This window comes from Dipteris shenzhenensis, chromosome 13, assembly GCF_047967505.1.
Source record: "Dipteris shenzhenensis isolate YYH24624 ecotype China chromosome 13, Dip_SZ_1.0, whole genome shotgun sequence".
Lineage (NCBI taxonomy): Eukaryota > Viridiplantae > Streptophyta > Polypodiopsida > Gleicheniales > Dipteridaceae > Dipteris > Dipteris shenzhenensis.
The window spans coordinates 49,389,715-49,415,579 of NC_141608.1; the positions used below are offsets into that span (position 1 = coordinate 49,389,715).

A 25,865-nucleotide genomic window follows, 5' to 3' on the forward strand; every position below is an offset into this window, starting at 1 on the left:
CAGAGCTGACTATGGTCAGAGAGTGTTGGTTTCGACCAACAAGACTTGGTGTTAGCCAAGGATGGTTGACTTCAATTAACCAAGTTATTTTTCAACCACAGTCGGAGAGCTTTGACTCTAATTAAGGTGCCTTGACCTATGGTCAAAGCCCTTAATTACAGTTAAGAGGGTTTACCTTGGTCAACCAGACTATTCAATACAGTGACTGGGACTAGTGTAAAGTTGACTTTGAATGCAAAAGTGCTAACATTTAATGGGTGCCATGGTGGTGTATACCTACATGAATCCAGGAACATTCCCAAACTCATCCTTTCAAACACAACATAGTGCAGTTTCAATCTCATGATAGTCACTCATAAGATTGAAAACCATAAAATCCATCAAGCATATCAAGGACTAGCTACTATGACATCCCCACTGACGTCATCAGCGCCCAGTGGGTATAGACCATAGTATAAAAATATGCTCTCACACATACAAATCCACACACCCACACGTACTTGAGCATCCATTTATACAAAGTCTTCGTACTGAGTTTCTATCGTCGGCACTCCGGAGGTGAAGGGCAAACTCAGCCAAGACGAAGGCTAGCACTAAAGGAGAAGGCTAATCAAAAAGTAGTCCAAATCTCTTCATTCAAGCTACGACTGCTTGTGAAGTCTAAACGATTTCATTTTAGTCTCTCCCAAACAAGCATCTTAATCTAATTGATAGGGCAACGCACCATTTAAGATGGAAAGAATTATTGCAATACCAGCAAGCCGCAACTTGGACGAAAACTTCACAAGGTGAAATTTGCAGTGTTCTATGGCAGTCACATGGCGAAACCTCCATGTTGGGTTAAGTGAGTCCAAACCACAGTTGGGACAGCCTAACCACAGTCTATTCAGTTAACCAAACTAAAGCAAACCAATCTAGTTACTCTCACCAAACTATGTTAGTTAGCAAACAACGGGGGGGGGGGGGGGGGGAGGACAGTTCTTACCTATCAGAAAATAGCTTGTCAGTGCCTACATGTGAGAAAATAGAGAAAATATCAGAGATTTCTTGACAAATAAAGGAATATGTATTATCTTTGAGCAAGAAAAGGGAAGTCATATGCATGTCTGAGACCAATTGTAGCAGCCAAAAAGGGACAACACAGTAGTGGTGAATGCTTAAGGGGGGAAAATTTGGGGGTTTATGCATTGAGTTGACAGCCAGTTATTGGCATAAGATTAAACTAAGTGGTGGATGCTATGTGCATTGGTTTACTGCTCATTGTGTGAGAATTGACAAGTCTCAAGTCAAGTTTGTAGTGCTGGCTTCACAAGACCCTGCTCCACCCCATGACGGGATTGCAGATTCTACCCAGGTCGGGCAAGAAGAGGGCACACAATCTAACAAGGAGAGTTTTTAAAGAGAATTGCTTGCTCGACTACTAGTAGAGGCAAGAAGAGATCTTTTGTTTTGCACTTTTTTTGCAGAGGAAAGACAGAGAAAGCTCTCTCCAGAGCAACTCACAAGGAGTCTGGCAGAAAAACATCCCTGAGTACAGCTCCTATTCTTCCTTTAGATGATGCATCCAGGAAGAGTAAGAAGCCTCATTATGAGCACAGCAAAATGGAAAAACGAGATAGTCAAGAAGGGAGTTCACATCCCAGGAGGAAGAAGGCTACACATCGCCACAGCTCTTCAAGTTCTCCTTCCTCTTCTTCCAGTTCCTCGTCTTCATCTTCATCTTCATCTTCTTCTTTTGGGTCATCGAAGCCTAAGCATAAGAAGAAGAAGTCATCACACGAAAAGCATGCAGCTAAGAAAGCAAAGACTAAGGAATTGAAAGAAGGTGCGAAGTATGTGAGGTTTGCCACATTTAATGGACAGTATGGTCATACAGAGAAGGCCATGCAATTTATCTGGCCGTTTGATGTGACGTTTGGAACAGAAAAATTTTATGAATCCTCCAAACTGCGCATGGTGAGCTTACACTTGACAGGGACAGCCGGTGCATGGTGGAGTGCATTGACCACAGATGGATCTACTCCAAAGAATTGGCAGGACTTCAAAAATACCTTTACAAGCAGTTTATGCCCAAACACTTTCAAGACCATGTTCTTCTTAGCTGAGAAAGTTTACATATGGATGATGGGGATACAATGCAGATTTATATTCAAAAGTTTTGGGATGCATATCTGCAGATTGCACCCTTTAAAAAGATCCCTAAGGAAACCCAGATAAGAAAGTACACGGCTGGTCTTAATTTAAAGATACAAGCTGTGGTAAATACCCAGCTTCATAAAGCCATACATAACATTATGCATGCAGCCTCTGTGACAAGTTTGATGCATACGCAGGATCCCACTACAGTGCCCTCTCTATATGCTGGGAACAGAGAAGAAAAATCCAGTCAATCCCCAATCTAAGAAAAAGGGGTTTCCCAAGGCTCAAAAGAGGGAATTTTAGCCTCAGAAGCCGAAGGGGAACCAAGTGCAAAAAGCCTATAAAGGCAAACCTCGGTCTTCCCCCAAGCAGATAGCTATATTCCACAAGGAGGAAAAACATTTCAGGTGGGAAAAGAGGGGCATGTGGCTGCCGAATGCCCTAAGAAACCTTCGGGTTTGAAGGAGCAAAGAAAGCCACAAGAACCGCCAAAGCCAATGGCAGGAGGAATTCCAAACGTTCTGGGCAGAGTATCAAATCAAGAGAAAAGAGAGTTGTTGCTTCCACGGGGCAAGATTATGCACAAGACAGCGCTTCACACTACATTTGGGCTATATGAGTATCTAGTACGGCCTTTTCGGTTAACAAATGCCTCGGCTACCTTCAACAGAATGATGGATCGTATCTTCCGATACCTTCTTCGATGACATAGGGAGCATCTTTCAAAGAGCTGCGTAATCATCAGCTCTATGCAAACAGCAAGAAAAGTGAATTTTTCTTGGAAGAGATCCAATACTTAGGGCACATGATTTCCAAGGATGGAATACGGATGGATCTGACGACGATCCAAGCCATCCAAGAATGGTTGGAGCTTAAAAATGTGCATGAAGTCCGTAGTTTCCTGAGCCTCTTTTCATATTACTGAAGATTTATCTATCATTTTGCTGATATTGCTACTCCACTTCATGACTTGACCAAGAAAAATGTAGCTTTCAAATGGGGTATTCCACAGAAAAAAGTATTCACTACACTCCATGAGAAGCTGACTACAGAACCAATTCCGATAGTTCTCAATCTATATCAGGTTTTTAATGTAAAATGTGATGCTTGTAGAGAGTGTGTTGGGGCTAAATTGCATCAAAATGGTCATGTAGTGGCTTATGAAAGACACAGACTACAAGATGTCGAGAGATACTTGGAATCTATGAAAAAGATAGTTCTCAATCTATATCAGGTTTTTAATGTAAAATGTGATGCTTGTGGAGAGTGTGTTGGGGCTAAATTGCATCAGAATGGTCATGTAGTGGCTTAGGAAAGACACAGACTACAGGATGCCGAGAGATACTTGGAATCTATGAAAAAGAATTGCTAGCTGAGATTCATGCCATTAATACATGGAAACACTATCTCTTGGGTGCAGACTTTACTGTAAAGACTGATCACCAAAGTCTGAGATATTTCTTGACACAAACTAAGCTCTTTGAGAAGCATAAATGGGCAAATATGCTGTCAATGTATGATTGTCAGATTGTCCATACTCTGCGAGCACAGAATAGAGTGGATGATGCTTTGTCTCGGAGACCCCAAGTCAATAATGTGACACTTGCTTATCACGGGGATCTTGAAGACATGAGAGAGCACTATGCCACTGATATGGACTTTGATGAAATATTGCAGCAAATGCAAGAGGGGGTTAGAGAGTGTTGGTTTCGATCAACAAGACTTGGTGTTAGCCAAGTAGGGTTGACTTCTGTTAACCAAGTTATTTCTCGACCCTGAACGGAGAGCTTTGACTTTAATTAAGGTGCCTTGATCTATCAAAGCCCTTAATTACGGTCAAGAGGGTTGCCCTCTGTGAACCAAAGTTTTTATTATACATGTCCTTAATGGGGACGCCCACAATGACTGGGACTAGACTAAAGTTTATTTTGTATGCAAGTACCAAGAGGGGTAAAATGCCCTACATTTAAGGGAGGCTAAGGCTACTTAGAAGGAGTCATCTACATCACCATGTGACCAAGGACTAAAAAGATTCCAGAGCTGCCCTATGTGGCATGTAATTAGGATAGTAGTCTAGGAAATGGACAAGTGGCATGCTGCCAAGAAAGTGAGCTGAGAGCTCTTTATAAAAACTACTCACGTAGGATTTTGTAACAACAGCCTATGCGCTGAATTTTGCACTCACATTTCTCTCAAGCAATACAAACCTTCGGGAGGTCCACCCAAGTGTTGTCCTGGACCCTAGTGTTTCAATGAGAAGAGAGAGATTGAGAGAGAAGATGAGAGAGAGAGAAAGAAAGAAAGATGTATTAACGTCCGCGGGAGGCCTTGCAGGCCTATGGGACAAAGAGAACAAAAAAGAAGACTCATCCAAGCCTCAATGGTATGGAGAAAAGAGCGTGCTAGGGCCTTTGCTGAGTACTAATCCATGCTAGCAAAATCACAATCAATCAAGCACAAACTGAATCAAATCAAATCAATCTCGGAGCTAGGACTCGGAAACCCAAGCCCGGCACAATGATGGCTCTCTGGTGAGCTATGAAGATATATCGTATCGGCGTCTGTCGAGTTGCCTCACACTGTGGTGGGGGACGCGGTCTCCTCGATCTCTGAACTCTCTGAGCTATGTCCAAAGTGACCCCTCGTCTCTGTGGGTCCCCCTTGAGGCAAGTTGTGATAGGTCGGACCTCAATAGAATGTGCTTTGGACATTCTCTGTCTCGCGCGTGGTCTCTACGTCCCTCTCTTGACAACACCATGTCAGCTCTCTCTGTTGATCCAGGCTGCCCTCATATTAGCTAGCTGCTCCTCCTCTACTCTGATGTGTCCTGGAGCTGACTCAGATGTATAAAAGTCTATGACGTGTCGCTGTGTCTGATCAGCCTCCATATCCTGTGGTCTAGCCACCTCCGCTACTCTCTAATCTGTCGTAGGAGTGGACCAAAGCCACTCCCCTCCAGGTAGAGACAATGGGCAAGCACAAAGAAAATGCTCCTCTGTCTCAATCACCTCCAATGTACATAGCATGCAGATCCACTGCTCTCTGGGTTTACCTAAGGTTCTCCGCACCTCAATCCTCAACTGATGGGACGAAACCCGGATCTGTCCAATGGCAATCCTCAGTGCCCTCTGTCCTCGAGAGACAACGCAAAAATCACAAGTTTTACGCCATCGACAAAAAGGTCTTCTATAAAAAGGAATTGGATTGAGTTTTAAAAGGCTTAGGTCCTCTCCTACTTGTGATTTGTGCCTAGGTGCAAGTGGTTAAAAGGTATCCCAAGAAGGGGTAAAAGGGATCTAAGGAGGGCTTTAAAAATTGGACATGTGGTAATCTACACTCATCTAGGGAGCTAGGAGTTTGTAGAAGTAACCTCATGAACTCAATCGAAGATTGAACTAGAGGGGGTCCTACAAACATTGATAATCACACGTGAAGCTTACCTTTGGTTTTACAAAGATTAGTATTTAGAAATCGGTTTTGCACTTTTCATTTGGTACTAGAGCCAAGTTGGTGACAAGGGAATCATGGAAACTTTGCGTTAATTGGTCAACATGAAGCCATGAAGGAGCGTTATTTTGAACCAAAGATATATGAGGGAGGTGTAGGTCGTGACAAAAGATGACAACTATATCTCCAAGGTTCGAGTAGTTGCTCTCTCTTTGCAAGGAAAGGACGGAGAAATTCTAACAGAGAGAGATGGCCAAGAAACGTGACTATCTCCAAATTGTTGGGAAAGGATGACGAAATTTTAAACAGCACAGCCAAGCTAACAGAAACATGACTCTCTCATTTCGTGACAGGCTGAGATAGACGTGAGCTTGTTCTTGACTGACGTGAATCTTGACAGAAGCTTTCAAACAAGAAGGCTCACAAGAAAAAAAAAATCTCTACAAGAACAGAGTATGATCCAAGATCTTTAATAGTCATGATCCAAATCGTAAATTGTAATCCATCAAGAAAGCATCATGCATCGTCCAGATACTGCTACCCATTTGATCGTGTGCTTGTAATCGTGGGAGAACACACAGGTCTTGCACGTTGTGCATGAGATGCAATAGTACGTTTTGGATGGAGACTGAGAACTAAGACTGGTTGAACGAAGTGCAAGTTGGGCTTGAAGACAAGAGTTTGCACATCTCCACTTCTCCATTTCTCTACTGCCCTTTTTGAAGAGAATCATAGCGCACCAAGGGACTCTCTATTCCTTCTTCACTTCAATTTCTTCAAGTTTTGAAAATTTTCGAGTTTGCAAATGCAATCTTGGGTGTTTGTAGTTATCTAGGTTGCAGGTATTTTCCTAACATAGTGGAAAAACATTGCCAAGATATTGTTTTACATTTGAGGTTGTGTGCAGATTTTGGATGCTTGGGACTATGCCTATATTGCGAAGTTTTGAAATCCAGTTTATTCAAAGAGTAGTTTGAGTTTCGGAGAGCGTGTGCTACATTTATTTTTTGAAGGAACAAACCCAAGCAAGGATAAAGTGAGACTCTCTGGATAAAGAGAAAGCGATTGCAATGAAAGTTAAGGAACAAGCCTCAAGGATGGATCCTAAAAAATCATGTGTCTGTCCGGCCTGTTGCAAAAAATTCCCCAAAAGGCAACATGAGGCCTTCCAAGGATATAAATGCATTGAGAGTACCTAAATAAAGCTAAATTTGGACTACATCAGGTTTGTCTTTAAAAAGCATCATGTTCTAAAGCAATTATTATTCTTACCTCAGGCATAATAGCAACAGTGGCAGTAGATGTATGCACCCGACCCTGTGATTCTGTTGCAGGGACTCGTTGGACTCTGTGAACCCCTGCTTCATACTTGAGCTTACTATATACACGCTCACCAGTTATCTCCATAACATATTCCTTGTAGCCTCCTTTCTCAGCCTTCAGCAATATTCCAGCCATCCATTTAAGTGTCAATTACACTACCGACTCAAGAGAAACATTTCAAGTTACAAATTTGTTTGCTATCAAACTACAGTAAATTTATTCATGACAAATCTTCTGAGAATACTCAAACTTTGTTGGGACAGTGGATGCTGACCTCAGTAAAGGATAGGCGAGAACATTTCCAACTGTTACGCTCCGCATATTTTTGATATAGCTTTACCTGCAAATTGTTATGACTTTCATGAACTAAAAAATGTGGGGTACCTATTTGAAGTCAAAAGGCAAATGGAAGGACTCCTTGGCCTCACATTTCGCCAAAGTTGTATGAAAATATAACCTTGTTTAAAATACAGATGAGAAGGGTTAAGTAAAAAATCCCTAGGTTTATTGTGTTCACTAAGCAGAAAAAAAAACATCCATATCTCTAAAGTCATATGAGAGATGTCCAATTTCGCCTAATTGGCTACACCACTTCAGACTGTCGAGGATTTGGGTGATCCAGCATCAGTTAACAGACTCGTTTTGGGTTAGTTGAACCTCAGACCGTCTATGTCTTTGTTCTTTAGTCTGAATTTAATATTTTGCAGAATATGATTTGGGATTCAAGGCCTGGCCATGTGCTAGTCACTTCCAATGCACACTGATTACTTCCCAGTCATTGGATGTTCATTTGTAAATGCAAGATGCAATCTTTTGAGGCAATACATAGGACGTTCCCTCTAAGAAAACCATCACTTGAAGTCTAACTCTTCCAACCCATCCAAAAGTTTACAGAGTGCATACCACGAATATGGAAATCTTGGATGGGGGTTTTAAAGAATTAATATTTTACTACAAAAAGTTCACACAAATCTGCATACATGAGAGGTTTTAACTCGTTTTCCACTTGCTCAGACAAAACATCCAGCATATGTAAGAGCGCAGGAGGCTAGGACCCATATGTAGGTAGCGAAATTCCCAATGCATTAAAAAAAAGAAACTACACCCTATTGAAATGCCACAGTAAACAGGAGATGTGTTACCTACAAGATCTCCAGCCCAGATTCCAGCTTCGTCGCCACCAGTTCCAGCTCTCACTGAAAGTATACAAGATGGATTAGACACTACGGACGAGTCTATGGAGAACCTATCTCCCCTTAAACAAGATCAAAAGTTCTGTTTTGCGGAGGAATAAGTGATGAAATACGTAAATCAGTAATGAGCTAATATTGTACAATTCAAGACGATCATGAATCTTTAGTAGCATTGCACACTCTTCTCTCACAAGATGGCTACCTTTGTACTTGAAAGGTCATTATGAGAGATTGTTTCTAGCTCTTCCCACTGGAAGTTTTGAGCGAGATGCATTGCATAAAAACATGATAGTGGGATGCTGAACTTTGTGTTTCGAATCATATTACTTCTTAGAACTTTCATAAGCAAATAGTTCCATGTTCCTGCTTACGTACAGTACCAGTGCCCCTTCCACTAGCATCAACCTGAATGGTAAGTAAAATCTAGATATTGCTAGATAGGGTAGACATTCAAGCCAAATTAGAGACCTCAAAAGCCAGTTCTTTGATAAATCATTAAAACTACAGCCCTTTTAGCAGAATGCTTGATAAATATTCCATAAAAACTTCTCAAACCCAAATATCCCCTCAATTAGGTAGTGTTTGTAGGCTGAAGCCACTCCTTCATTGCCTTCACTTACGCTAGGTCCACCCATATGCCTTCTTGACTAATGATATGCCCTAAATACTCCACACTATCAGCCATAAAGGTACATTTGGATGCTACTTTGTGAGCTCTGAGGGTCTCCAATACTTGCCTCATACGCACCAAGTGTCCCTTTTTTGTCTTGTCGTCATTTAGTCATCAAAGAAAACCAAGTCTGGCTTAAACAAAGCAATAGTATCTGATTCATCGGAAACTTAAAGGCAGTTGGTAAATAAGTGAACCCAAATGGCATTACCAAATTATCATGTAAACCTCTGTTGATAACCCTCATTTATCCGTATTTGATGATACCCAGCCTAAGGCCACTCTTTAAGAAGACCTTGCACCTAAAGCTAAAACTCATCCAATAAGTCATCCACCCTTAAAATGGGAAACCTTTTTTTTATGGTGATCTTATTCAAATTCCTACAATAAATTACCAGCCTAAATGAGCAGTCCATTTTGACAAAAAATATCGGGGATGCAAAAGGAGATTTGGCTATGCCTTATTTGTCCCAAGGCTCATGTACTTGCCTTGCAACCTCTCTTTTTTCCACCTCAGCCAACAGACATGGAGCCTTGTTAATCGGTTTTGAGCCTTTGACCCCCTCTTTCAAGAAAATGGCATGATCCACGTCCCTTATTGGTGGGAGTTCATAAGGCAAGTTTGCACACATCTGAAAATAAAAAAGAAAGACTCCATATCATAATCAAATGAGAATCTCTACCCTTCTCCAAAGTACCCTAGACATCCATCCCACATCCTCTCACTTTCAACGTACGAGACTTGACCTCATCCAAGTGGACTGGACTCAGAGACATCTGGAGGCCCTAGAGGTGTTCTGCACAGAGAGAGACCTGACAGTCAACCTTGGAAAGACCAAGGTTATGGTCTTTAATACCTCACATGCAGTGCTCTGCCGACTCAGCTTCACTTATCGTGGCGAGCCGGTGGAGATAGTGCAATCCTACACATATTTGGAAGCAGTCTTCATAGGACTCATTTTCACGATAACCCATGCAGCCCACATTTGGGTAGAATGATCCAGAAGAGATACACTGAAGTGGAGTGAGCAGGGCTATATATAGCTTGCCTAGTGGGCCGACCAAGGGGCAGCCTACTGGCCGATCCCAGGGCCAGTCAACCGACCAGGCTGGTCTATTGACCCGACCTCCCAGATCGGCTGAACCGGACCAGGGTCAGAGGGGCCTAAAAGGCCTGGCCAACCAGCCCTAGAGGCTGGGCCAAACAGCCCCCCCAACTGCCTTGAAAGGCCTCCAAAGATAGCTTATCCTCACTTGAATAAGGGCAGGCACACCCACATAAAATCCCTCCCTCACTATGAGATGCATTCAACTCCAACATAAGTTATTCTAGAAAATTAATTCTACATCAACGCTAAAAGAGAGTTACTTTGCACCAGTTTGGAGCATTTGTTATCTCAACAAGAAAGCATATCTATGGATCCCAAAAGATATAATGTTATTTGTGATAGGCCAACACCAAAGAACATTCACTTTTGCTCCTTTCTCAGCTTGGCAAATTTATATCATGCCAACGTGTATCATTTCCAGGATAGCTGCCCCCATGTCAATATATTTTATAGGTACAACAGCTTTCTAGTTACATCCAAGATAAAATACAATTTTCAACAATTCAAGCAAGCACTTACCATGACATGGTAACCCACTCTTCCATTTAAGGTCATGAAGGTCACTTTTGACTAGCTATTGGATTAGTGATGATGCAAGAAGACAGAGTAGCTTCAATAGCAACAAGCAGTCGCAATTTAGTCAAGATAGAGGATTTATGACAACGATTGTCTTGCAATCAATCAAAACTTTCTTTTCAGTATTGGAATTTGTAGCACATCATTAACACAATACAATCAAGCCTTTGTTTCCATATCTACGGCCACAATCCTATTGATTGTTCTAGATCCTTAGGAGATAGTCACAATTAACTGACAAGTCCAATTTACTGCATATTCGGGATAAATTTTATGTATATAAACATAGATAGAAAGATAGATGGATAGAGGTGTAGACCACAGTATGAACATGTGCTCTCACACATACATGTACACACACCCACATATACTTGAGCATCCATATTATACAGGAGTCTTTGTAATGAGTTTCTGTCAGCACTCCGGAAGTGAAGGGCTAACACTAAAGAAGAAGGCTAATCAAAAAGTAGTCCAGGTTCTCTTCATTCAAGCTACAACAACTTGTCAGAACTATACGATTTCATTTAGTCTCTCCCAAACAAGCATTTCTAAGCAAAAAATGCTCAGACAATCCAGCTGACGCACCACTTAAATTTCTTTGTTAAAAGCGTGTAATCCTGGTGATAACACTCTTCCAGCACCATATCATTATGTTCTGGTAGAGATCGAGAACAATTATGCCATACTTGACCCTACACGTATTTTTCACCATCGCCAACACATAGACTCATCAACTCATTACAAATTTCATAGTCTAGTAGACAGATTTTCTAAAATGTCCATTACACATTTAACCAGAGTTGCACAGCAATTATAGGAACCTCCTGTCCTTACTTCAAAATTTGAATAGAAACAAATTACAACAAGGAATTAGAAAGAAAGAGTCACTTAAATGACGTCAAAAATTGTTGAGTCTAAAGCTTTTTAAAGCACATATACAATCCAATTAAAAACCCCAAAAAATAGAGCATTCTGAAATCCATGAAAGCCAATACCTTCCAGCATTATGTTTCGAGAATCTAGCGGATCACTTGGCAGTAGCATCAGCTGCTTCCACGGACAGCAAGGAAACAAATAGAGTCAGGAAAGGCATGAACCATGGCAAAAAAAGGTATGCAAAAATAAACCTTAACACGGGCATGGCACAGGGTTCCTTTGAAGTTTTTCATGTTTGGACTCTAGGGCCCCCTTCACCGCAATTCCAGACATTAATCAAACAATTCAAACAGCACACGTACAATTAATGAAATGCTTGGAATCAATACGCATGACTGGGATGACAATGCTTTCACTGGGACTCTCAGTGAGTCCTCAAAATTACCAACTCTTACATCATAACTCATCTAGAAAAGTGCCTTTACAGCACAACCAAACACCACCTCAGCAGATTGCGTTCATGTTTTATAAGAGTACCCACATTGGACACAAGCCACTCATCTCGGTTTCCAGATTACGTGTTCTCACAAACCAGGTCCCCTTCGCATGCCTTGTCTTACCTTAATCATCCTACTTTTCTTCCTGCAATGACTACAGTAATGACTTAGTTTCTTAACATAAGAGAGGCTTATGCTATCTGAGCAGCTCTGCCATCCTCTTTCTATTTGTCATTGAAGGAGTTCCCAGGTCATGCTGGAATCTATGGGCCTGCTTCTCGTATGGCACCTCGGTCTCTCTTTGTTCCATTTACTGGCCGCCAGCCTGCCAATTCTTATGCTTGTCCTAATTTGAACATACGCTGATGTTCCAATTCTTCCTTAAGATCTAAACCCCCAGCTCGGTAAAAAATTAGAACTGCCGTTCCAAATGTCACAAGCATCCTGTAAACACATTCAAGATCCTATAACACAAACTCCTCATTCACCTCCTCTCAAATAACCCTAGGTCATGCTGTTGGGTCTTGGTTGCAGTAAGACAACATGTTGCACTCTAATCTTCCTCCTTTTGGAAGGTTAGGTGAGCTGTCACAGAGGTGTGTTTTACAGCTTAATGTTTCAAGCAAATCATCCAACCTCTCCCAAACTCTCACAAATCACTGGTGTGATCGACAAACATAGGTCGATCCCTAAGAAAAAGAGAGATTTCTCATCTTGCTTGTAACAATCCCGATCAAGATTCATTTTTCCTCTCTGCACCACCTTCCAAAATGTAACGAAAAACATTTTTATCCTCACTAGCCAGGTATCATGGCTGTACTTGCCAATTAGGATTCGATCTTTCAGAAGCATTCCCCTAACGTCCTCATGATTTCCCCCTAATAGAAGAAGTGCACAAGGGGCCTATGTCTAGCCTCCTACTGACCTGGCGTGCCAGTCAAGGTCTCTATCTCGGCATCTCTCAACCATTTCCTTGCTTGTGAAGAAGTCTACGATCACATGCTTTCTATGCCCGTGTCCCATGGTGGATCTCATGAGTCTGAGTTGGGTGACTGCTAGAGACCAATACACCCACCTGTGAGCCCTCAATTTGTGGGGACAAAGGGGCATGTGTCGGGGGGGGGGGGGGCCTGTGCGGGGGGGAAATCTCAGCTCAGGTTTGTAGAGGGAGGAAGGCTGCAACAAAGGTGCCTCCCTAAAGTTCTACAGGCCGCAAAGAAGCAACGCATAAGGGTGGCCAGGGATCTGTGCAAACTTTCCAAGACTAAGGTCCTTGATAGGACATGGTGACCTCGTGAGCTCCCCCCTCCGCCCGCGGTGGCCTGAAGGATTGCTGCCCGCTGCTCCTGGCTGCTCCGCCCGCTGCCCCTCCTCGCCGCCCTACCTCACCCTCGCCTCTGCTCCACCTGGCCTTCTCCTCTGCCTCCGCTCCACCTCCACCCTGCCCTGCCTTCTCCCCGCTCCGCCCTGCTCCTTCGCTCCCCCTGCCCCTTGCTGCTCCTCCGCCCCCGCTCTACCCTTCCTTCTCCCACCTCCTTGCCTCCCAGCCTCCCTCCATCCCGCCTCGCACCTCCTCCCGACCTCCTGCCTCTCCCATCAGCGTGCCCCCCCGCCATTCCGCCTCCCCCCTCCTTCTTTCTCCTCCGCTTCTCCCGCCCTCCTTCTAATCCTTCACTCCTTCCTCCTCCTCTTCTCCTTTCTCCCTCCTTCCTCTCCTCCCCTCTACCTTCCTTGCCGCCCTCTCCACCTCTCTCCTTCGCCTCTTCGCCTCGACGCCCTTCTTCCTCTTCCTCCTTTTTTTCATTTGCCTCCATGCAGCGGGAGCATTCGTGCTTGTTAAGGTGAAAGGAAATCTTGGTGGTGACCCTTGGTCTGGCCAGAGGAGCTCTATGGTAGCACCCTCGACTCCCACAACCGTTAAGGTTCTTCTTTCCCCAACTAACAAGCAACACGTACAGCAGGCAGTTCAGTCCCTCCAGGACAAGGCGCTTGTGGGCAAAATTTTGGGCCTCACGCCTACACGGAAACAGGTGCAAGAGTGGATCCAAGCGAGCTTGACATTAGAGGGCGACCACATCCAGGAGGTCACCATCTATGGAAGAGGCGTTTTCCTCATCCAACTGAGCTCCCCCGACACTGCCTCGAGAGATGCCCAGGCCCTAGCTTTAATCACAGGGATGACAGTGGACTTTGTGATTCCTCATATCTAGCTTTAATCACAAGGATGACACTCGACTTTGTGACAGGTCAGTGGAGGCGTGGGCCACTCTGAAAAGGACTTGTACAAGACAGATAACACTTCTTGTATCTTGACTCTCCAGCACTAGCTCTTCAATATGCACATGGATGAGGGAGAGTCGGTACATGACCACTTGGCAAAAGTGGTAAGAGATCAATTGCTCGTGTAGTGAGTGACCACAAGGAGGCTTGGTACGTGGACAGCGGTGCCTCAAAACACATGTCCAACAGGAAGGAATGGTTCAAGACCATGGAGGGGACCCATCCCAACTCGAGGTGACCGTGGGGAATAGCTCGACAAGCTTTGTGAAGGGTCCACAGTTCGAGAAGAGAAGGTAATATCCAATGTGCTGTTTGTTCCAAATCTGTACAAGAATCTGCTCTCTATAAGTCAGATGGATAAGCATAAGATGTCAATACTCTTCAAACATGGGGAAGTCACCGTCACTTCCACGAAACAGAGATAGGTGGTGGCCCAAGGTGTCGAGGAAGACGCTTATACCGGTTACATGCTTTAGTTGTTCATGGGGACTACGGGCACTCCAATATGTGGCATGAAAGGTTTAGTCATGTCAATTACAATACTCTTACAGAAATGCAAAAATCCAAGATGGTGGAGGAACTTCCATCTATCAGAAGCGCAGAGAAAGTCTGCCAGGCTTGCTTGGAGCGCAAGCAACACAGGGAGCCATTCCCACAGGAGGCTACATCGAGGGCTAAGGGACCATTGGAGCTGATCCACTCCGACATTTGCGGACCAATGTCAAACAACTCATTTGCAGAGTCCAAAAATACTCTTCTATGTGTGGATGACTTTAGTCGAATGACTTCTATATACTGTGTAGCCAATAAGTCTCACGCATTTGAGAAATTCAAAGAATGAAAGGCCAAGGTAGAGAAGGAAACATGGAAGGATGTGACGCATTCCGCATTGATCGGCGAGGGGGGTCACCTCACAGAGTTCAACACTTTCTGCAGCAAGCATGGGATCAAGCATCAGCTTACTTGTGCCTGCACTGGGTTCTTGAGCGAAAGCACCAAATGGTTACAGAGATCAGATTGACCATGATCAGAGGAAGAGATCTCTTGAAAGTTTACTGGGGAGAAGCAATCATCAATACTACAGTTCACATCCGCAACAAAACCAAGACCAAGGCCGTTGCATATATGACGCCCTATGAAGCATACTATAGTAAGAAGCCCACTATCTCTCGTCTGAGGATTTTTGGTTCTAATGCATTCGTACATGTGCATAAAGATGACAGGTCAAAGCTAGATTCCAAGAGCAAGAAGTGCATCTTTGTCGGAAACTGTGAGAATCTTAGGTATACCGCATCTTCGATCAGAAAATGTTAGTTTGTAGGTACCCAGGTGTCTAGATGAAGCCGCAATTTCCATGCCTCGCAAGTGGAACCCTCTGGAGGTTCGTACATACCAGCAATGCTTATCTTCCCTAGCTGCAAGCATCATAGATGATGAGAGGGCGCTCCATGGCAGTCTCTGCCGGCCTACATCAGTCCAGGCGAGCTGTCTGACTCGATCTACATAAGTCATGATCTGGAGTGTGGAGAGGCCTCACAGCAAAAACTGTCAAAATAATGTCATGCGGAGTGCGCCTCTTCCCTCAAATCATGCGAGATAGCATCTTGACTTGTAGTCTCTCATCCTCTCTAAGGCTCTGCCTAAAAAACAACAGCATATAGGCCGGCAGGTCAGAGTAAGATTCAAACAACAGTGAACCTTGTATTCGCATGCTAGAAGTGTGCCTGGAAGCGTTGCCTTTCTAGTCTCGTCAGTGAAGCATACCCTCTAGTCAAGCATGTTTGTGTTGCCAGTTTCATGGCGAACTTGGGACCTATGAAGGTGCATGACTATCTCAACCAAACTCACCTACAAATGTGAGTGTGTCGCACTCAAGCTGGGAATCGTTGGTGTTGAAGACTATGACCTTGGTTGTACCCAACTTGACCTTCATGTCTCGACTCTCGCAAAAGGTCTCTAGCACTATCAAATGCATCTATAGACCCTCTATTGTAATAGAGATAAAAATGACCTCATCGGCATATAGTTGTATAGGTATTGCAATCTACACCAAAAGTCGCACCTCATCCTTTCGTGTGTCCACAAACGAGCCCAATTGTCAATGTATAGGCCAAGTAGGGTGGGAAATAAGGGGCATCCATGTTTCACCCCAATGGAGCTACTTACCACCTTTGCAATCCTTGATCGTGCATACTCTGCCAGTAACTTTCTCATATAGAAACATGACTTCCTATATAACATCTTGGTGGACATCTAAAGCTCAGAATCTTGCAATGAGGTGGACCCATGGAACTGAATCGAAGCACTGGACTCATAGAACTGAATCGAAGCACTTTTGAAAATCCACAAAGCAGTAATATATACTGTGTTTCCACTGTCTGGCCTCATCTACGATGACCTTGAGGGTGAACATGTGGTCTAATGTAAGTCGGTCTTGTCTGTGAAGCCTCCCATGTCCACTCTCTTAGCGTACTCACTTGTGTGTATCTTAAAAGCCGACCGATATACATGGGTTGTTATGAAAATTAAAATAAAGACATGATCACAAATTCATGATTTACCAAAACCATAGAAACCAAGAACATGGCAACAAGTGGAGAAGAGAAGAGAAAGAGAGAGAGCGACACTACATGGGATCCAATCTGCCCCCTCTAGATGGTGGCTCTTGCTTCCCATCTAGAGTATTTATAATTGTAATTCCAAAAGCAAAGAGCCAATAATAGTACATCCAAAAGCATCCCTTGTCCATAATTAGAGGGATTGCTCAACAAAGCTCCATGAGCTTAAAATATCACAAGGCTTAATATGCCCTCATCCACAATTAATTAAAATAAATTAGCCCACGGCTTAAATTTTATTACTTTACAATATGGCCCATGGCCTTTGACAACCATTAGATACTTCAATCAATCCAAATCACCTTCACCATCTCCGTTCCTAGTTATCCAACTCATCATCTGTACTCAAGCCGCCAACTGTGTTAGTTGTTACAATCAATTGATGAATGATCACACCAACTAATCCCAACACAATTGTGCGCTTGATATATAGACATCAAAATACACACCTTGCGACTAATTGCAATAACACCAGTAACACTAGCGACAGTAGTATTAACATGGAATCACCCACAATACTAACCATCTAGCTTGGCAAAAACACAGGTAGTTAGGCGTCCCCAACTAAACCCCACAAACCATCCACTAGGACCCCCGCCGCGTCCGGTGCGCTCCTATGGAATACTTTGCCATAGTCACACTTGACTAAAATAAAATAATTTCCATAGCAAGAAATATCGAAAATACAATTTTCGCAACATCCCTCTTGCTTGGATTGCAACTGACCTCAGTTGTGTATTTGACTTTCTGAGTCAACGAGTAGAGATGTGAAGAGTAATCTCTTGGATATTCATCAAGTATCATCATGGTCGAAAAAAATTCTTCAAAAGATCTTACGCTGTCATTAACCAAGAGATAATGAATTTAGCCAACTCAAAACTTATGAAAGATTATTTTTATTCTTATCTTGGTATCTCTTGCTTTGTGAATGGGTATGATGGTGTTCGCACTCCAAGAAGTAGGAAAGCACGTACAAAAGGCTTCATTGAGCAGCTTGGCTAGGATTGGAGCAAGCACCTCCAAACCATGGGTTACAAGTTCCACTTGGAGGCTCTCCTAATCCTTGGCCTTCCCGTTTTGCAGCTTCTTGATGACCTCTTTCAGGCGGGCTGTGGTAAAGAGTGTGGAAGTAGTGAGACATCGGGCACGGATTGGTAGGAATGTCACATGGTGTAACTGCATAGGCTTTCGAAAGACTAGGGTCCTAGAGGTGACACAATTGCTTTCTGAGAGCTTCACCAAAATTCTTTGGAGTACTACTATATACAATATACTCAAGAGTTCTTGTTGTTCTTGCGAATAAGAAATTGTCCCTTCTTATGCCGCTGTGATCTTCAGCACGTAACTCCACGCTTTAGAGCAAAGATATTGCCGATATTTTGTTCATGATACCAACAAAGTGTTGGCTTCTCCTTGTTGTTGGCACCTAGTTAGCTCGCCAAGCGTTGTGGGTAGAACAATCCTCTTCTAGGTAGCTAGTAGACCATGAAAGGTATCTCTCTCTGCACATGGAAGGAGTTGGTAGTGATGATCCCAGCTTTCCAAGGAGAACATACATGTGGAGCTTTAAACGCACGTCTGTGCATGGGGCCGATATAACTATAGGAGCCCATTTAACTGCTTGGCACAAAAGAGCGGGACTTTTAAGGAGGTCCCAAAGCTAGCTCATGAAGACCTAGATAGGCAGGATGATCATGATACATCGGGTGGGACACGAGTAGCCCAAAACAATTGCTTACCTTCCAAGATGAGAGGAGTGCATAAAGCTTGATGAGGATGTGGAGAGCGACATGAGCATTCTTTGCAAAAAGTTAGGGCTATTATGAGGTCTACAGAAATGGTTCAGCCCTTGTGCATGGATTTCAAGGAACATCTTACACATAGACTTGAACCTATTTTGGAGGCCAAAACAAAGATGAACTAGGATAAGAGGCCTACATCTAGGAGATGGAATGCTCTGGCATTAGTGTCTCCACAGTCTAGAATGTAGGCGTGGATGGAACAAACCTAAATTGACTCTGGGACTATATTGTTATATTGAGTTGAGAGTCAAACTAGATACTTTATTTATGGCTAGCTGAAAGATGCCTTAGTCCAATAAAGTAAATTTCCACATTCACAATTGAGGGTTACTGATTGGGAATAACATAATTAATTCCCCTTTACTTTATATCTTCTCTTTCTGATATGGCCAAACATTGATAACAAACTTGATTAGACAGGGGCAGCCCCACGCATTCCAATATCTTGATTATGTTTTCAAACTATCCCAACTATAACAAAACCATGTTGTTCTCTACTGACAAGGGGGAAACAATTTTACCTCAGCACCAATGCTTTGGCCATGACTTTGAAAGTATCCTATTCTGCTTCTTGGGTAGGAGTACAATCAGACCCACATTTGTGTCTACTCATAGGTTTCCCTTTTGGAAGTTTCCTACACCATGGCCATCAAATCACCCTTCAACTCCAACCAAGAGTGTCAATAGAACTCTACTATGAGCCTATCATGTCCGGGTAACTTGCCATTCTCCATGTCATGTAGAGCTTCCCATATTACTTTTCATTTAGAGACCTATCTAACAATTTTTTCATCGGGGCATTTATCTTTGCAAACACATTGTCTAACACTACTAAACAATCAGATCTCCATTCATCTGAAAACACTGCTTCTTCCCCTGCCATAGATTTTAAATGGGTCACAAATACCCCTTCCTCATTTTGTACTTTGTCTATTGCCTCATTTGTCCTTTTCTCCCTAACAATCAAGAAGACGTATGTTGTAGAAGAGTCACCTTCTACCATCCCCTTTTCAGCTTGCTCTCTTCTATTCTCCAATTCTATGGTAGAAGAGTTACCTTCTACCATCCATTTGTGCCTGCATAAAACCTTTGCAGCTTGCTCTCTTCTATTCTCCGATTCTTACAATCCCTCATCCATAGAAATCACCTCCTTAGTCATCTCATCCTTGGGCATATTCTTGCATGCAAGACACTACCACTTCTTTCACTTCATGAAGCTTTCTTCGTTGTCCTTTTTACTGTTAGCTTTAATTTCTCCATGTAGATGTCATGGTAAGACCGATTCATATTGTTGATGCTACCTACATGGGTCTTTATGTTTAATCAACTTAGTTTGATCGTTTATAATCAGCGTATGTGTTGTTGGATGTGGTTTGCAGCCCAAGGACCTATAACTTGCTTGTAAGTTATGTGGTCATTGAAAACTTGCTTATGCTTTATGTATACGTGCATTCTCTAACACTTCGATCTTGTATTAAATTTCCCTCAATACCCACTCACATCAGTCTATACAGCAAAATGATTTGAAGGATAAGCCATTGTTAGAGCAAGTACAAGAGGACTTATTGCTTTCTCTAACTATTCCAAGGGTGCTTTTTCTTAATCAGACTAGAATTGCTGAAACGACATAAGAGAAAACTGACAAAGCACTAGGTTGAATAAGACCATGTGCAAGCTACTCTTGTATTTCACTCTAAATTTTCTTGTTGTCCTTGCTCAGCGGGTACAAAGGCCAGTTTGCTGCTGGTAAACTTCTAAGAATCGGGGGATTTTGATAAGTCGCAGAAATATTTTCAAAAAGCCCTATGCTCTTGAGTTAATTAATTTTCATTACTTAATAAGATAAGAGCAAAGAAACTACCGTAGAATATTTCTTGTGTGAATGTGACTCCCCATTCGCGCGCTCCACACAACGGTCAGTAGCCTTCACAACTTCTCAAGGAACGATCAGGATGGATAAAAGAGGAATGTTGTGCAACCCCTACTTACCACATGGACCGACCAAGGAAAGCCATCTGAAGCTAATTAGATTCAACTCCCTTGTCGCATGACACATCTCCCCAAATGGACCCACCCCCGACCTACCTTATGGACAGCTTTGTGTCCTCAGCACACATGTCTTCCAAACATGGATGCAGGTCCGTCCGACTCCTGCCTTGCAACATGGCATAGCACATGGCTGATCTCCAAGTCAACTTAGTTCTCTTAGATCATGTCTTGACATGTTCATCAAATTCCACTCATACGGGGGCCTTAATGATTGAGCAAAAAAGGACTAATATACAATCTAGAAGGTATCAAAAGGTTTCCAAAGCAACATGCAGTGGCATGGAAACAGAAGAATTGAGGAAGCTGAAATAATTAGTTATGTTCACAAGATAGATCACCATGATTTCCATTGATAAAGGAGAATCATATGAGGTGGGCAAACTTCCCATAGAATGTTTTGACAATGCTATATCTTTGCCATTTCATCACATTGAATTAGTCTGATGATTGACCATGGTCATTTACACAAACTTGAAATCACAATTTGATTCCAATTCTATAGCACATCATGAAGAGTTTGCAAATAATGAAAAGTGCATAGAAGGATTATCATAATTTCTTCAATATTGGACTGAACTAAGGGGAAGAGGTGGTTCGAAAGATAATTACATCACAAATGAATGTCTATAGAATCAAAACACAATTTGAGTTCTACATCAAGTGATTGGGTCAACTGTCATAATGACCGACTCGCACATGCCTAGTTGAAGGGAAGCTGCCCAAAGCTATTGATGATGATGAACTTGTCAATTGAGAGTAGATACGTGGGCACAAATATGTACTGGTGGATGATGGAGCAACATTCGCAAATATTTTTTGAATCCTACCAACGATGCAAGGTGGTGGATAAGAACTTTCTCATTGAGTTCACTCATCGCATTCAATTGTATGAAGAGGCATTGCAATCTAGCATTACAGTTATCTCAAATAAAATTGTCTCGTGTTCCATCAAGTTCAAATACTTTATTCACCAAGAATGTGCATCCTTTGTCACTCTTCACATATTACTGAATTGAGCCAATTATTTTCTTTTAGAATATTCGCACACCAACTGTCCACACAACACAAGAGACATCTTGAAATATAAATATGCATACATCCAAGGGCGGGTTCAGACAGGGCAGACGCCATCCATCTCAAAGGAGCGTTGATTGAGATGGTACAAGAGGATTCAAGCTAGGACATGTCCGGCGGAAAGAGAGTTTGTTGAACGGCACACCCCCCCATGGCCCAAGCACCGGTCATACGAGTAACGAATTACAAAATTTGGCACGCTGCAACAGCCGATAATCTTCCAAAGGAAGCCGCTAAAGCTGTCAAAAGGGACATGTCCGCCACCTCTGAACATCACACAGCAGTACAATGGCAACAACCAAGGCTTTGCAACAGACAACGTGGAAGAAGAAGAGGCAAGTTCTTCAAGAAGGCCAAAGCTTAGCAAGATTTGCCATCCCTACTACTACAAGAGATGATATTACAGCGTCATATGCTGGAACAACGTGCCATTCATGTGATCTTTGAGAGCATGTTTGCAACTCAGAAAAGGCTGTGTAGCAAGGCTTAAATGCAGCAGAGAAGTGGGTTTAGTTCTAGTGAAATATCGTGCAGCAGAGGATGGTTTATCCGAGCACTGGAGATCGTAGGATCCCTCCAAGTACATGGCATGAAAGGATCCCTCCAAGCGCATGGCATGAAAGGAGTCGTCTGTTGCACGACCCTTCAGTGATGAGTTGTGTCGCTAAAGGTGTGTCCCTTCATGATGGAATGTGTCCCTGAAGTGAAGAGGTCAGTCCCTTCACAAGGGGGTGCGTCATGTTGACGAAGAGATGTGGCCCATTGTCCTCACAAATCCAAGCACACAAAGGGACGAGTTTTGTGGGGCCCCTTTCATATAATGGTGCCGTGTGGGGGATGACGGCACTATGGCTTGCATGATTATTTCAGCCCTAATCAAGAATGTAGATAACAGTTCTTTTTACAAACAATAAGAAAACATCACCTTTCTGAAAAACCATAACAAAGACTCGTCAATAGCAGACAGACAAAACGAACCTTTAACTGCGCCTCAAGTTCTTCAAGATTCTGCTGGTACACCATGACTTCCTCTGCTGCCAATTCTGCTATCTCTCTGTCAGTTGAATCCTTGAGTTCTGGCGACCACGATGGAAGATAATGTTAACTATGAAAAACTAGCACTTCAAAAACATCTCACAGACTTTGCCCGCAGCAGAAGGTAGAAAGAAGTATACACCTTTCGTTTCTTCTAGTCGTGCTTGACAGTTCTTAAAATCTCGATAGGTAGTGACGACCTGGAATAGATGGTGAGAAACAAGTCGACTTATAAGTTCTGCATTGGAGACAACAGCAACTGTACCATGCATCAATGGCCAGAGATACAACCTCCTCTAGTTCTGACACTGATTTAGCGAGCTTTTGATATTCACTGGGATTACTAGCGACATCAGGATCAGCAAGTCTTGCCTGTAGCCAAAACAATCAAAAGGGAGTTCTTCGAAAATATGTCCTACGAACAAGTGATATAAATTCGTACAGTCAGCTCGGGAAACGTAATCTTACCGTTAATTCTTTGTGGGTACGTTCTGCTGAGTCTAATTTTGCTAGCAAAAAAGGTTCCTGCACGACAGTAATACAGACATTCAATTCCGTGGATATATTCAATTTACACGATGTGGGATAATGTTTTCTATTATAGTCTTCACATCAAAATGCAAAAAGCCAATTGCGCTTACAAGTGAACGTATGTGTTGGGTCAAGCACGCTTGAAAGGAAGCGATGGTGGCATTGGACAGAAAAGCAGAAAACTCACAGCCATGCAAGACACGCGTCCATCTCTACGAATGGAGTCCCGGGGGCTACTCCTAGTGGAAATCCAATCGGAGAGAGTCCCAAGGCGACCACTCCAAGAGCTACATAAGCTCACTCGACAGCTGCGCTTGGGAGGCAAGTGGGTGCTTGCGGAGGTGGAGGTGCAAGAGCGAGCAAAGGGTTGCTGGGCGATATGCCAACATGTCTCAGCTGGGCGAAGGCGAACGGCCATAGCTGCGCGATATCCCAACATGTCTCAGCTGCTCACTCCTCCTTTCAAATCTTATTCTCATTATTTTAACTTTTTTGGTTTGTGATCAAAATGAAAAATATGGTTTGGAAATCGCTCCCAATTACTTGGCATCTTGAAATTTACTTGCACTTTCTTCCCCTCAGCCCACCCTGACCATGCACAGTTGTGGAAGGAGTCCACGTGGTGCTTCACTACCGATTTTCATGCATGGGCTCCTACCCGCACGACCTCTTCTGCAACGTTGGCATGGGCCCAGGTTCCATGCTAAGGTATGAACTCTCAAAAACAAGCTCACCTTTCAATAAATGGAATTTAGCAAATGAAAGAAGTCTTATTTTAGCTCCCGTCAAGCTCAGACCCAAACAGTCGAATCAAGAAATTCGAAGCATGACAAAATGGAAAATTCAAAGCAAATTGCAAACTACACAAGCAAAGATAGTGTCCCCTTTTCAAGCGTGCATATGGGCACCGTTTTTGGTTGGTGTGTCTTCTCCGTCCCCAACGTTGACAAGCTTTTGTTTTCCCTCAACAATACTTATTGTACCAGCGTTACGATCTTCCACAACGTCTGCATTTTCGTAAGCACAATAGTGCATCAGGTACATGACAAACCGAATCATTCCTTCACAAATACTTATAAGCGACAACATACACACACATATCACAAAAACGAGATGTGGCTTCGTAAGCACAGCCTAGTTTTGGCTCCACCATGCTCATCATGTTTGTAAGAAACATCCACAATTGAAGAAATTGAAACCTGAAAAGCGAATAGTGAATGTAGAATTGAAGTTGTGAAAGTTAGCTACCCTTCTCAAACTCCCACTGTTGGTATCCATGCAGTCTCCTGAGAGTTCCTGCGCGTCATCGAGGCTAGCCATTTATGCGAACGAACGGCCTCCACAAAGCATGCGGACACCGTGCTCCAACCTGCATGCCCAACAGTCTCTTATGCAAGCAAACGAGCTTAGAATGTGAAGCTCTATATGAGATCATGTTTGGTTTGTTATGTTAATGGAGTCACAATTGGGTTCCCCCTTTGGTCTCTTTACTTAATTATTTGAGTTGCATGGTCAACAATTTTTGGTTATAAATGTATGACTAAGTGACGAGGTTTTGCATTCGTGATGCCATCCAATATATTTTAATAGCTGTTTGGATTGGGATGCTGAACTACGGTCACTGGCAACGAGTTGATTGGGAGTGTCATTGCATTCACAACTCCTCTGGAATCTATTTGTCGTAGTTGGCTTGTTTGTTTGGTGCGATAAATGCGTCTTACATTTTGGGTGAGTCTTTGCAAGACACTGCATGTCCTGAGCCGAGATCACCGAGTCTTTGGAAGACACTGCATGTCTTGAGCCGAGAACAGTCCGAGCTCGATGTTCTGGCATTCCTCATCATACTATATCTTTTGTGCTTATGAACCCACTAGGAGGCTCATAGTTGTTCACAGCAACCTTATAGTTGCACTATCAATGCCCATTCTCGACAGTACTGAACGTCACTTTGTGCAAGTGTTGTCGCCAAGGGCGTCCATGCTTTGGCAGATAAGGTTTCGTTCTATTTCTAGGGCTTGCTTGTTGAAAGAAAACATCGACACCCAGTCCATTCTCAACATTGACTCTGTCCCTCGTATTGACATTAACCAAAGCATCCAGTAAAGATGGGAGCTTGCTCATGAATTCCGCCATTAAGAAGACCACGAAGAAGACATCACAGCAGTTGAACAAGCACGTGTTGAAGGTGAATGCTTCTCTGTTGAATTATTCTTGTGTTGGAGGCTTGACATTGTGTTAATTGAGTGCCTCCAACACATGATGCCCAATCCACTAAGTGCACAACTTTGAATCAGTTAACATTCCTAGCGGCAGAGAGGAGACACACGCTTGCCTGATTAGTGCAAGAGTTTGTGGATGAAGGGATTGTCATGTCTGTTACCAATAACATATCTTTATGCGTGCTCGACATGCACTATAAGATTTTGATTTCACAATTCTAGCAATCGTCCCAAAGGGCAATCTATGTATGGCACTGCATGAGAGCTTCACAAGCCAAGTCTCTAGCTAGGCTATGGGAAGAAGGTACAATAGCATAGCTGAAGTTAGCTCACGCCAAGAAGAAGTTGTGCTAATAACGTATTTTGGTTGAACAGGTGACTTGGACTGCTACAGTTCCTCGGCCTTGTTGAAGATAGTGTAAATCAC

General features: G+C 43.0%; 1 protein-coding gene across 4 annotated transcripts in view; it reads right to left on the bottom strand.

Annotated features, from left to right (window-relative positions):
- APG3 (Peptide chain release factor 1) overlaps positions 1 to 23,651 on the bottom strand; it is a 142,612-nt gene extending 118,961 nt beyond the window's left edge. For all 4 annotated transcript variants that reach the window (XR_015541985.1, XR_015541984.1, XM_087383523.1 and 1 more), the window contains exons 1-9: positions 23,407 to 23,651; positions 23,157 to 23,213; positions 22,980 to 23,060; positions 22,831 to 22,888; positions 22,632 to 22,729; positions 11,453 to 11,504; positions 8,056 to 8,105; positions 7,184 to 7,249; positions 6,859 to 7,023 (exon numbers count right to left, since the gene is read on the bottom strand). Coding sequence is in view for 2 of the 4 variants with exons in the window: in XM_087383523.1 (XP_087239649.1) it covers positions 6,859 to 7,023; positions 7,184 to 7,249; positions 8,056 to 8,105; positions 11,453 to 11,504; positions 22,632 to 22,729; positions 22,831 to 22,888; positions 22,980 to 23,060; positions 23,157 to 23,213; positions 23,407 to 23,637 (858 nt within the window). In the remaining 2 variants the exon portion in view is untranslated. The remainder of the gene's footprint in view (positions 1 to 6,858; positions 7,024 to 7,183; positions 7,250 to 8,055; positions 8,106 to 11,452; positions 11,505 to 22,631; positions 22,730 to 22,830; positions 22,889 to 22,979; positions 23,061 to 23,156; positions 23,214 to 23,406) is intronic.
- Between the last annotated feature and the right edge of the window lie 2,214 nt (positions 23,652 to 25,865).